At 44.1% G+C, this 14,531-nt stretch overlaps 1 protein-coding gene across 1 annotated transcript in view; it reads left to right on the plus strand.

Moving 5' to 3' along the window:
• LOC144792120 (choline-phosphate cytidylyltransferase A-like) overlaps positions 1–14,531 on the plus strand; it is a 184,935-nt gene that overhangs the window by 149,955 nt on the left and 20,449 nt on the right. Inside the window, exons 7-8 of the mRNA XM_078666995.1 lie at positions 13,336–13,364; positions 14,177–14,312. Coding sequence (XP_078523121.1) covers positions 13,336–13,364; positions 14,177–14,312 — 165 coding nt within the window. The remainder of the gene's footprint in view (positions 1–13,335; positions 13,365–14,176; positions 14,313–14,531) is intronic.

A 14,531-nucleotide genomic window follows, 5' to 3' on the forward strand; every position in this document is an offset into this window, starting at 1 on the left:
GGCTTGAGGCACTCCCAGTATCCCGGGTCCCCCGTGAGGGACCCCCACAGCCCAGGGAGGCTGCACCTGTGTATTCAGAGCCCAGAGAGGCTCAGGGGCCATTGGTTTACTAAGAGCCCAGAGAGGCTCCACAGCGCATGTGTCATTGAGAGCTCAGAGAGGCTCTAGGGGGCACATCTTTGTTCTGGGGCACCGAGCCCAGCGAGGCTCCCACGTTGGCCCCAGTATTGTCTCACACAGCTGCCCAGCACTTCGTGGGCAGCTGCTCCGTTTAGGCCCTGACACTTGGGACACAGGGCGTCCTAGCCCCAACAAGGCCAGAGGGCCTAGGGACAGTCACAGGTGGTGACTTACGTGAGTTTGGCGCAATTGTACTTTCTATACACCTCTGAATGGGTAGTTTATTCATCATGTGTTCTCTTGTGCTGCACCTCTGAATGTGTTTTTATGCGTCATGTGCTTTGCTTTTACACCGCTGAATGTAGGTTCTGCATCATGTGTTTCCTTCCCCTGCACCTCTGAATGTGTTTTTATGCGTCATGTGCCTTTACACCTCTGAATGAATGTTATGCATTGCATCATGTGTTTTCCTCTTACACCCCTACAGGTATTGTAATACATAGGTGGTTGTTTTCTCCCTAGTACAGGTGGTGCTAGTGAGGTCCTGGTTACCAGTAATTACTGGTTGTGTGCTATTTTGTGCTACATTCTATGTTCTAAGTGCTATTTCTGAAAGTGCTACTTCTGATTCCTGACAGTGGTCCAGGTGGCCCTGTCTTGTACATATCCCTTGTAAATTCTGCCCGTGCCTCTGGCACATTGTAAAGTGTGTGTTTTATCTAATGTGTTTTGGTGTAATACAAAGGCTATTTTTATATAACCTTGTGTGGAGTTTCCTTTGTGGTGGGCCTTTGGTTGTTGTTGCTGGGGTGCATGCGCAAATACTTAGCCTACATCGCCTCCAAGTTTAGCCTTGCTGCTCGCGCCACGTTACCTAGAGGGTGAGTAGGGGTTATCTTGGCGTGTAACTCCCTTGCCCTGACTTGGGTGTGGTGGTCTCTGACTGACTTTGGCGAAAGCCCTGGCCAGCCGGGGATCCCATTTCCAACAGTCTCTACATAATGTACCAACAAGTTTGCGAAAACATTTGAGTGCGTCTGGTTCCTAACTCCATGATAATGTAGTCCTTCCTCATCTGATGCATCTAAGTCTCGTTTTGTTTGTCTGAGTGCTTTCTCACATCTTTCTACACTTCGTGTTGTCAGTTCTTCAGGGTCAGCAATCTGAGTAGGGTCAATATTAGTATTTTTACTAACCATAAAGGGAATGAAAACTGTTAGTCCTATCCAAACTAATATAACTATAACTATACTACATATACATACTTTGCAGCATGTTTTGCAACAACTACCGCTAGGCCTTCCATTCGTTCTTGACTCAGACATTTCGACTCAGAAGAAGTTTCTCAACCCCCCTTTGTAAGTTTACATAGTTAGCTTACTCGGTGCAACCTCAGGTGAGCTCGTCTTCCTCTTCTTCGGAATACTCAGCAACCGGTTCTCTGTCACTTTCGTCAGTGATGTCAAGTTCCTCAAAATTTTCAAGATTAAGTAGGTCCACTCCGGATCCTGATATTTTTCGTTTTGTCTTTTTATTCGCTCACTTCTTCTCTTGGAGCTATCTTCAGGTATTTCTGCAATTCGGGGACTTTTTCTTATATCTGCAAGTTTCTCTTGGACTGTTTTTATTCTTAATTTCAGTCTCTTAACATACCTTGGCTCAATGTGCTTCTTTTTCTTTAGTCTTTTTTGCTGGCACTGCGATCGAGCTTTCTCCTAATGCTCTTTTATTTTCACTTGTCTGTGGCGCTTCGGTTTCTGTTTCTTCCCTTTCTGTCTGACTAGTCCCAGGTCTTGTATCTATTTCTTCTGCCTGGTTACTAAGCTGGCCTGGTTCAGGTGAATTTTTGTTTTTTCTTTTGAATGTCTCTGTTTCTGTGTCCTGAACACGTTCTTCTAATTCTATCTGATCCTGTTCAAGCACTTCGATCCCTTGATTTTCTTCTGCTCGAACTATTACACTATTTCTAGTCTGTCCCTTTTCGATTTCAGGAGTCAGTGGAGGTGTGTCAATCACCTGATCTGTCCCTGTCTGACCTTCTTCTTCGTCCTCAGACTTGATGTGAATCTCAATGATCTGAGGGTCTTCGCCTGTGCCTTGCTCGACCTCTCTATTCCACTCTCTGTCTTCTCTTATTCGCTCTCTTGTTCTGAGTGGGTCTCCAGGGAGCTCGACAATGGGTATCCAATCCTCTGGCCAGATTCCCGGCAGCTCGTCATCAGCTGCTTCTGGACCAGCCTCCGTTGGATGTTCAGCAGTACTGGTGCTTGGCCACGCGTCATCAGCTACCTCCGGGCCAACGTTTATGGGACCCTCCACTGAGCTGGTGCTCGGTCGTCTGTCGTCAGCTACTTCAGGACCAACATCTGCAGACCCCTCAGCTGGACAACCTTCTGCTCCAGGCTCCTCGTCGGGTATCACCTTCTGGGTATGGCTGGCATGGATCCACTTGGGAACGCCGGCGCACTTCACAGCGGTCGTCGTTACCAGGATTACCTGCCGCTTTTTTCCCCACCTTGGTGCAAGGCAACTTGAACAAGTGTGCTTCTTTATTTTAACCCAGTCACCAGGAACCAATTTGTGAACTGGTGTTGTCGGGTTGGCGATGGCGTCTGCCCCAATCTGGCGAGAGATAGAACGCACTTGGTCACCCAGTTGCTTGCAGTATTCAAGTACCAAATCATCAGAAATGCTTAACAGTTTGTATCCTGGTACCCATGCTTGTCTCATCACTCTTCCCATCAAGATCTCATGGGGGCTCAGGCCTGTTCTCCGATCTGGAATGCTTCTGAGTCCCATCAGAACAAGAGGCAAGGCAGCTATCCAGTTCATGCTAGTGGAATCACATATTTTTGCCAATCTATTCTTTATGGTGCCATTTATTTGTTCTACCACTCCAGAAGCCTCTGGATGATATGCACAGTGCAGCTTTTGTGTGATCCCAAATGCTTTGCAGAGCTGAGCCAAGATTTCATTCTGAAAATGTCCGCCTCTATCTGAGTCAAAAAAGACTGGAACCCCGAACCTCGGTACTAGCTCTCTCAGCAACATCTTAGCTACTGATATGGCATCACATTGGGAGGTTGGGTAGGCTTCCACCCATTTTGAAAACAGGCAGACAACGACAAGGACATATCTCTTTCCCTCACAACGGGGCATGGTAATGAAGTCAATTTGTATTCTCACAAAGGGACCCCCTGATCTCCCAATTTTTCCCAGCTCAACTACTGTTTTCTTGCCAGCGTTGAACTGCTGACATGTCAAGCACCTCTGTCAAAGGGACTCTGCTACCTTCCTGAACTTCTTGTTGTACCAAGTCTGTTGAAACACCAGAACCATGGCATCCCTACCAATGTGTGATCCTTCATGTATCAGTCTGGCCATTGGGGCAAGTAGTTGTCTGGGTAACACAGGCATACCATTCGGGCCCACAATGACACTATCCTCACGTCTCGGTCTACAACCTTGTTCTTTCCACTTCTCTTTCTCTTCCCAGGGCGTCACATGCTGCCATTCTCTCACTTCATCCCATGTAGGCACTTCTTCAAACACCCTAAGTTGGCAGCTGTTTCCAGCCCCACCCCGCTTCGGATTTATTCGCATCTGCTCCATGGCGCATTGTTTTGCCACCCGATCAGCAAAATCGTTTCCCAAAGATACAGGGTCAAGGCCCTTCTTATGAGCAACACATTTGACCACTGCCAATTCCTTTGGTAATTGGATTGCCTCTAAAAGGTCTTGAACCACTTTTCCATTTCTTATGGGGGTACCTGATGAAGTCAGGAATTCTCTTTGTAGCCATAACTGGCCAAAGTCATGCACCACCCCATAACAGTACTGGCTGTCAGTATACACCGTTATTCTCTTGTCTTTTCCCAATTTGCAAGCTCTAATCAGAGCGATCAATTCAGCTACTTGTGCAGACTTTACTCCAAATAAATAAGCTGCTTCTTCAATTTTGTGTAAAGTGACCACAGCATAGGCAGCACTTAGGCCCCCCAGTTCATGCCTCAGGCACGAACCATCCACAAACCATTCCTCATCATGCACAGGCAAAGGAGTTTCTTTAATGTCTGGGCGAGGTTTAGTACTGAACTCTGTCAGATCAATACAGTCATGCTCATCATCTCCCTTATCTTCCATTACCATAGATTCAGGGAGTAGAGTGGCGGGGTTTAAAATATTGCATCTGGTGATGACAATGTTTGCAGCACCCATGAGAATCCTCTCATATTTAGTCAGCCGACTAGGGGTGAGATACTGAGTTTTTGTTCGGGTCAATAGAATCACAACTGCATGTGGGACATACACAGTTACAGGATGTCCCATTATAATGGACTCACTCTGTTCTAAACTGGTGCATGTTGCAGCTACTGCTTTCAGACATCCAGGTAATCCAGCCGCCACTGGATCCAATGTGGCAGAGAAATATGCCACAGGCCTTCTGGTCGTGCCATGTTCCTGAGTCAGGACTGACAATGCACAATTTTCACGAGTGTCACAGAATAGGCCAAACTCCTTGGAGTAATCAGGCATCCCTAGAGCAGGAGCTGTACACAGACAATTTCGTAATTTTGTGAAAGCTGTTAAGCTCTCGTCATTCCATTCCACTGGGTCCTTCGCTCCTTTCTTTGTCATCTGAATCAAGGGCTTTGCAAGGACTGCGAATCCCACAATCCATTGCCTGCAGTAACCTACAACTCCGAGGAACATTCTGATTTCTTTCTGAGTACGGGGTAACTGCATATTTTGAATTATTCTGACTCTCTCTGAGGTAACTTTTCTGATGCCTTTTTCTATCTGGTGTCCCAGATATTTCACTGATTTTGAACAGAACTGTAATTTTTCAGGGGCCACTTTATGTCCCTTTTCACTCAGGTGATTTAGTAGGGTGATGGTGTCAACCATGCAGTCCCTATGACTTTTGGACGCCACCAATAGGTCGTCAATGTACTGGACCAAAACGGACTTTCCAGGTAAGACTAAAGTTTCAAGACATTTTTTCAAGATCTGATTAAAGATAGAGGGGCTCTCTGTGTACCCCTGGGGGACCCTATTCCAGACATACACATGACTGTTGAAAGCAAATGAGAAAAGAAATTTGCTGTCTGGGTGCAATGGAATCGAAAAGAATGCATGACATAGGTCTATCACAGTGAACCATTCAGCATCCCAGGGGATCTGATACAGGATCACTGCTGGGTTCGGGACAATAGGGCAGCAAGGAACCACTATCTTGTTTACCTTTCTTAGGTCCTGAACTACTCTGTACTTGCCATTAGGCTTTTTGATGCCCATAATGGGTGAGTTGCATGGGCTACTCATTACTTCCTGTATGATGTTTGCTTCTAGCAATTTCTGTATTTCAATGGCAACACCTGCTCTTACTTCTGCACTCATTCTGTAAGGCTTGGTATTGGGGTATACTGCATTTCTCTCATGGCTATTTGTATGGGGTCTACGTTTTTCATTAATCCCACATCCTTTCCTGTAAAGTCCCATACTTCTGGCTTCACTATCTGCTGGAGTTCTTCAGGTAAGTCCTGTATAGTCAGTCGTTTTATTTCTGAGTCAGGTCTAATTAACATTAGCTTGTAGATACCGTCTTCGTCTGGAGTTTGAATTTCGACGCCCTTTGGTGTGCAAAAGATGGTACAATTCATTTTGCACAGCAAATCACGTCCCAGTAAATTTACCGGACTGGTATCACAGACAACAAATCTGTGCATTTGTTTGCAATTTCCAATTGAGATCTCCATGGGCTCGGTAACAGGTGTACTAATCAGTTGATTAGATACACCCACTACTTGGATGGCTTCTCCCGAGAGGGGTAGGTTTGGAACGTCCACTGTTCTTACAGTAGAACGGGTAGCACCAGTGTCCAACAGAAAGGTGACATCATTTCCATCAACCTTTCCTTCAATGTATGGTCCCGACTGGTCCACCGGCAAGGAGGCGCCAAGTACGCACTCCTCGTCCTCCCCTCTCAGGCCCCGTCAGTACTGGTCGTCACAGAAGAAAGTGTCATTCAGTAGATACTGCGAAGTTGCTGTATTTCTATTTTCATTGCCCCCCCAGATTTCTACGTCATCACCCTGTGGTGATTTTCCTTTAAAAATAGGTTTTGGCGCTCTGGGCACTTGGATCGTTTTTACCTGCTGCTGGGTCTTTCTTTGTTTTTCATTCTGCGTCTGTGGAATTAAATCAGGTGTTTGGGCATTATCATCTTGTAAATAGGGACACTCGTCTCTCCAGTGTCCAATTTCCCCGCACTGATAGCAAGGAAATTTCTTCTTAGCTTCCTCTCTACTCATTTTCGCTCTGGGCTTTCCTCCACCCCCACCCCCAGTGCTTTGGTTCGGGGTAGTTTTGTTCATCTTGTTTAACTGCTTTTCCTGTTGTTCTGCGAGCTTTACTTGAGCCCACATAACCTTCTCCTTGAGAGCCTTTTTCTTTTCTGCCATCTCGTCCTCACAGTACTTTGCATACCGTAGGACCTCATCTATCTTTTTAGTATGCCAACAGATTTTATTATCCTTTATCCATTGACAGATTTCGGGCCTTAAACCGTTTACAAACCTGTAAATGAAGTGTGTCATATCCTTCATCTCGATGTTATCTATACCACTGTATGTTTTGAACACCTGCAACAGCCTTTCATAAAAGGAATGCACTGTCTCGTCTCTTTCTTGCGTGGTTCTATCTATCTTGGTCCAATCAGTTTCCTTTGCGGGCACTTTTGATTTCAAATGCTGAATTACCTGATCATATTTTCTCATTACTTCCTTCGATGGTTCTCCTGTTTTTTCATCTCTCGCGTATTCCTCACTAGGCCAAGCTATGGCTATTTTACACTCGGTCCACAGATCTACAGGGACCACTATGTCGAAGAACCCATCCAGGTCCTTCCACAGGCATTTTTGCACCTTTACGAATCTTTCCACCTGCCTATACCAATCCACGGGCTTTTCTCGTAATTTCGGAAAATCATTAGTAAAGGATACAATATCCTGTCTGGACCATGGAACGTGTACATATTTTCCACCTGGTACTTCACGCATAGGGCATAACTGTTCTGGTTTGTCAGCTTCCTTTAGAACAAATTCGGGAGTTGCCTGCCTAGACCTGGCCTCATCCTTTTTCTTGGTCCACCTGGCTTTCCATCTTTCCACATCTCCCCATTTTTGTAATACTGTCAATAGTTTTGACCTGTGCTTTCTTCCCTGAAACATTAAAATTTTCCAAATCCTTGTCTGAGAAATCTGCCCTATATGGTTTCTGCAGAGGTTTCGATTTTGAAATATCTATTCCCATGCTAGCAGCAGTGTCTGTCAGTTTTTCATGAAGTACTCGAGTATTTCGGGTGAGACTCTTGCAGATAAACAGCATTTCGTCTTCGGAGTAGGTATTTAATCTGTCTAATCCTACGTTTCCTGCCATCAATTCCTCTATTTCTATTCTCAGCTTGTAGAGATCTAAAGGTTTCGTTGGGGACGCTTGTTTTTCAAATTCTTGACTCCATCTTTCGATTTCTTCAGGAGTCACCAATGTGACACACTTAGTACCCGAGGTCGATTCCATTTGAATTTCCCTCGCATTAAAAGGATTATGTCTTTTCTGTATCCTTTTTCCGGCATTTCTAACGGGCAGATCTAGCAGCGAGACCTCCGACTCGCACTCACTTGTCTGGTCATCTACAATTAAGGGTTCTGGTCTGGTCGGTGCAATGACAGGAGTAATTACTGGAGTTTTCGGACTCCCTTGACGGTCCCCGTACAACGGAACCACCGGTCCGATAGTTACTGGGATCGTCAAGGCTTCAGGACTTGTATTTAGCTGTGACATTTTCTGTATTATCTCAGCTCTCTGCTTTGCTAGCGCTTCTCGCTCTTTCTCTTCTAATAACCTGTCCAAAGATTTGTCATGTAACACCTGTGGGGTTAGAGTGGGAGCATGACTCGGGGCAGTGGGATGTGTTTCACTTGGTCCTTCGCCATAATTAGGTCTTGGGAACAAACTTCCTGTGCCTAGAATCCTCGGCTCTTCCTCATCCTGGGGCTGTAATAACGGCATTCCTGAACCTAAGGATCTCACCTCACCTCCGTAGGGGGGACGAGAACAAAAATCTCCTTCACGTGAATATCCCGTCTCCCCACCAACGGGTCTCCTGGGGTAAATACTTCTGGTTTCTACGGGTCCTAGATTCTCAGTATAAGGAGGAATTAGATAACCCCCTCCTACACTTGCGGACCTGACCTCTTCCCTTTGTAGAGGTCTCCGGGGAATATCCCCTGCACTCGAAGGTCGGTGTCCTTCATTATAAGGAGGCGGACTTCTCATGCACATGTCATCTAACAATTCGTCATCCGATTCTCCGAGGGGCCCCCAGTGTTTGGATTTCTCTGTCCTTTCCCCCCCCCCAGGAGGATCTTCTGCTGGCATCATGGGAAACAGTCCCTCAACAATCATACTCTGCCTCCATTGTTTCATCTTTTGGGCTCGGGCTTCTTGCTTCAGTTTTGGATACAATTTTGTCAATCCTTTATCCAATCGGGGCTTGTCCCTTTCAAAAGCCTCAATTTCCCATTCCTCTAGTGCTTCGTACTGCGTTAATCTAGGTCTGGGATGTAAATCATTCATTCGGGTTCTCAGATTAAATAGAATCCTGCTGTTAAATGTTCCGTCTAACGGAAAAGCCAATACTCCGTCATCTTTTGTGTATTCCGCCCAATTTTCAACCATACACATGTGTTGTACCCTGTATCGAACATCATGAAAGATGCGGGAGTATTTGGTGGCGGAATGACAACACCTTCTCTAGTTTTAATCTGCTTATCTTTCTTGAAATAATTCTTTACTTTATTTACAAGGGACAACTTTCGCTTGTTTCCGTACATAATATCGTGCTTTATGCCTTTAAACTGATCTCTCTGAAATCCCAAATCTCTCGGATCGGGTCTAGTATGCGGTCTGTACGAGTGCCACATACGATTCCTACGCTTAACTTTGTTTACAAAATTGCTCCCAATCAGAATGCGTCTTGTAATTCCGTGCGACCAATGGGGTGCACGAGTTCAAGATAATTTTGACCAATGGGTGCGCGATCCTTTCGCGAGACAGTTCTCACGCTCCGGTGCTCACCCCTCCTTTATAATTCCAGCTCCGCTACCAGCCCGCTGCGTCTACCAATCCCAGCGCGGCACGGAGTGACGTCAGAGCGGCTTCGCGACTGACTCCCTCCTTCACAAGGTAACGGAAACTTTCTTACTTTCTAAAGTGCTTAGTGCTTGGTTATTTTACAACAATTACACATTCGCCACCGTGCTCAAGTGCCTAGATAGAAAGAATTTTTTTTTACTGCAAGTAAACTACTTCCATTTACTTTTCACTCACTACGGATAGATCTTCTCTGCCTACCCTTCACTCTAGCATCGGAGAACCTGTTACTCCCCTAGACTCATCCACTTTACCGTGATATATCCGAGACCAGGGTTTCCCCAGCGAGCCCCTTTGCTTTCACCCAAGCTCCGATGAACCTGCTACTCTTCCGATGTGACCCTTACTAAGTTACGCCACAATAGGAATTTTGCCAATGAACCTCGTTACTAACATTTATTTAAACATGCATTCGGAAAAAACCCTAGTTAGTGCTTCCAGTTCTGCCTAACCTGCACCAACTTTCCTTAGAGCAGGTGACCTCAACACGAATGGATTCTATTCACCACTCGCTATTCAATTCCCCGGGGATTCCCAACAAAATATTTAACAATTTACGGACTAAATAGGTTAATACATATATCAATACAACAATAAGAAAAACAGTTTAAAACATTTCATAATTTTTCAAAGCAAACATTTCAAGTGACTGATCAGATCTCCTGAAGTGCCTACTTTTGTAGCAGCATCAATATACTAGCAGCTTCCGACTTAGCTAGACTAACTAGTCCTGCCTCACCTTTAACTATTCCCTAACCATAACTCTGCTACCAGAAAATTACTGCTAGAGATCGCGGGTCACCCGACCAATAATTTCACCACTTCCGGTTTCGGGCCCATATATTTCAAATCACCATATACATTGATCGGATGACCTCACAATCTACTACCAATAATTGTGAGTTCCTTTTCTATTTTCTAGTGTACCCGACTTACCATCCACTGTTACGGGTACCTATGACCACAATGGATCAGGGAGCTAGCTGTAAAAGGAAAGGCAGCAAATAATATATACTTCCATAAATGACTTTACTTTCATAAAATGACCACGGACAACTAGAAGTTTTATAAGGTTTTATCTAAAATTCAATCAGTGTATAAATCCAACTTACATTGAGCAGACAGTCAGTAAGCAAGATAACAAAACATTTGGATTCAAGAGAAATGCGACTGGGAACCTGCTAAGCTAGTAAACTAATCATGTAAGAGTCAAAAATGGGTGATGAAAAATAACTAGGGCAAGAATCATTTATGCTATGGAATGGGAAAACTTAGAAATCTAAACAGTTCGATTAACGTGAAAAATAGGACACGCTATAACTTCAGAAAATCTCTTCATTCAGTTTAGTGAGAAAATTTATAGAACACATCCAACAAGTTATAAACTGCAAATGGAGAAAAATTGATTTGTAAAAGGAAGGGTAACATAGGAACATGCTATGGAAATAAATGCAAGTGACTTTTATGAAATGCAATGGTTTGCGGAAAGCATGGAAAACTTGTCATATGCAAAGATATGTCTTTATTGAAGCAAAGACAGAAAAATAGAAAGGTGCAGTTTCAGGAGATTCAGAGCGATATTTACCTAGACTGGTGTGAAAACCAACCCTGGCCACGGGTCAGTTAAGGACAGGAAACCCTCAAGGAAGGATACCCCTCAATGGACAGCAGGTGCAGAATGGACACCCAGGACAGGACAGGAAACCCTCAGATTAGGATCAGGACAGGACCACCAGGACACGACCAGCACCCGCAGTTCGGAAGCAACGCCTGCGCTCCACCCTCTCTGCAGCTATCAGTCAGGACCCCGATTGGGTCAGCGAACTCCCCAGCAAAGTGCTCCGCCAGCACTTTTAAGGTTTAGTAAAACCTTAGTCTATGGTCAATTTCTGACAGAGTGCTCCGCAGCGCTCTGTATCAAGTCACCTATTGAGTGCGTTGGGTCAGTGACAGGTCAGCTATTCAGACAAGTCGGACAATTTCCCTAGGTGAACCTAGGCTAGATATACTGTTTTGGGACAGGGTACCACCCCCCAATGTTGCAAAGTGTCAGAATCCCCAAATTTCGATTGGTCCTAAGGTAGGATTTGGTTAACACACCAATCAGAACAGACTATTCTAAGGCCTATTTTGCATGTTAAGGTGCCGCCTAGCAAGATTGGGGTTCCCACGAGAAGTCGCAGGGAATACAATGGAAAGAATACAATTTGATACAATAGGGTACAATCTAGATGCTCTTGCTGGGTGAAGGTGCACGTTCCCATGCTGGCTCTGGCATCAACCTTCTTTGGCTTGGTTTCAATGCCGCCACACCATCGATTGATTCTGCGCAGAAGTACCCTCTAAGATGGACTCCTCAGCCCCATCACCCCTCAGTGCCGAGGATACATGAAAAGTAAGCGAAAACAAATTAGTACATAGAAATAAATGAATGTATTACACGTCGTGACTTTATACTTCAGACATATCATCATAAAATATGCTATGCAATTAGACATTAGTAATATATACACTGACACGAGAGCATCTGCACGAGCATCACCACGTTATCACGAAAGCTGTGTATTACGCATGCGCACCCTTTCCCTCCAAAAACTATCTCTACGCAAAGTCACGTGAGTGTGACTAACGCATGCGCAGAAACGAAAAGGCAAGCAGCGGCCATTTTAGGGACAAGGATTAATCGTATTAGTAGAACACATAGGCAAGCGTCTCTATGATACCCACGCACATTGAAATACATAAAATTAGTAAAACAAACAATTGAAGTTACGAGATTATAATAGATTTTCGAGGTTCTTGACTCGAGCAAGTCGCGATGCGAAATCTTGCTCTATCACAAGGTCCCAGGTTCTTGCTCTAGTTCCACTGGTGGGAGGTACCTACTCCTAGCCTCAGAGGTAGTTCTTTGAATACGAGGCCAATGTTGTGGCTGGTACTAAATTTCCTTGTAGTTGCTCCTTGCTTTATAGCACAGAAGCTAAATGAAAACGTGTTTGACTAATTCTAGACTTTTCATGAGATTTAAACAAAAGCCTGAAATAATTGTGTTTTGTGACCCATCCACTTCATGTATGTGTGCCTTTATATTGCTGGACCGCTTCTGAATGGCTTCCTAAATACATTATAGGGAGCATGGATGCTTGGGGAGGGACATGTGACCTTTTGGTGTAGTTCAGTAACATGATGAAATCTACAAGGGTTGCAAATGATAAGAAATATATATTTTTTTTACAGAGTTTTATATACGCAAACTTGCATTACATGACGACACATTAATTTTTTGTTAAGCGAGGGGAGATTAGGTGATTTGCCCAGAATCACAGGATGTTGAGCGTCATTGCTGAGACTCAAACCTGATTCCCCAGATTCGAGGTCGACCGCCCTAGCCGTTAGGCCAACTACTCTCCCCATTGGATTATAAATTTCACTGACCACATTGGGCGGGTTTAATCCGCTGCAGGTCCAGTATCAGAGCTCGGCTCAGTCTAAATGGTCCTTTTTGCGATCTAGCTTTTATATCAAGTTACCTTGTATGTTGTTTAGACACCCAAATGTCCTCTCTCCATAGAGGCCTGCTGAAATAAATCAAGTGCATGTTTATAAGTAATCGACCCAGCATTAGCTCATCCAATCTTATATCACAAACAGACGGCAAAACAAAATGAATATAAAAAACAAAGTATACAATACTAACCGAGATGTCGGCTGTGGTTGCAAAAGTAATTTATTACCCATCCTTTTATTTAAACTGTTAAAATTCTGTATTTAAAACATTTAATTTTTCATTGTACTTCCCACTTGTTGTGTGCCTCCTGTGTCTGGGACCAGTCTTTATGCTGGACAGAATGGCTATTGTAATGAAACCTAATGGCCAAAGTCACTGATTCTAGCCGTGGACCCCACCCCTGCATTATGGGATATGCTGTAGTGAAAAATAGCTCACATCCGTTTACAGCGGCTACAGATGTATTGTGGTATACATTGCATTGTTCATAGCGGCTTGCAGTCAGCGCAATGTACTACAGGTATGTTGTCAGCATGTTGTAGAAAGGTTAGGAGTAATAGTAAGGGTCTGATGTCTTTAGGCAAGTAGTTCTACCGTTGAATCTTCTTAAAAAAAATATAAACGCATGTAAAACTGCTGGTACGTACAACCAATTTTAAACAATAGGTAACAGTGGCCAGCTAAAATTAGTTCACCAATATTGTCCAAGTGTTGTTAATCACATTACATTACACAATATGTTGTCCAGAAGGAATGCTTCAATTCAAATTTGTTGTAAAGGATATAGAATGGAGGTGACATGTGCAGAAGGGTATGATAGAACAGAAAAACACATAAATTAGCACAGCAAGAAACCTTGGAAAAGGAATTAAGAAAAAATCAAATTCTACCCATCAGTGTAAAATACACTTGCTGATCTATGCATTCCTTAATATATTCCCAAGGGACGACCCCCACCCTCCTAAAACGCTTTCAGATGATCTACACAGTGTCATTGTCTCTCTTGATAAATATAAAAACACCAAGTTGATCAGCCATTCTATTGAAAAAGCAGAGCTCTAAGGTCAATCTGATTCCGTCACTTCCTGCTCTAGCATACTCGTGAGTTCCCCCTTGCATGCTGGCCCTGCAGAATGTGATCTTTCTGCAGGATACTCTGAGAGCTTCTTGTGAGATATCAGTTCTGCCATTGATAGGTGCTTTCTTCATGTTTGCTGCTGCCCCATCCTTGTCTGGTGTTGAGCTGTATTATGACTTTCTTTATATCAATTGTGTATTTGGCTATTTTTAAAGAGTGATAGGTATAACTAAAAGACTAGCCAATTGTAGCAGTTTATGTGCATGTTCCGGCTATTAACCCTCCTGATGTACATTCTCTCACGTTTGCAGATTGACTTTGTTGCTCATGACGACATCCCGTATTCTTCTGCAGGCAGTGACGACGTTTACAAGCACATAAAGGAAGCAGGTGGGTGGCTATTGACTGTACCAGGGTTCCTGCTGTTTCTCTGATGGCATAAGTTACTGAAGACGGTCCTGCAGTGGTCATAAGCCTGTGAATTGGACTTGGTTCATGTCATAATTGACCTCAAATTTTTATTAACAAACCAAGGAACCGTAGGGTGTAACACATCTCCCTGAATTGCACCCTGCAGTCTTGCTGGAATTAAGTTGTGGCTATTTCAGT

This window comes from Lissotriton helveticus, chromosome 11 (genome assembly GCF_964261635.1).
Source record: "Lissotriton helveticus chromosome 11, aLisHel1.1, whole genome shotgun sequence".
In the NCBI taxonomy this organism is placed as follows: domain Eukaryota; kingdom Metazoa; phylum Chordata; class Amphibia; order Caudata; family Salamandridae; genus Lissotriton; species Lissotriton helveticus.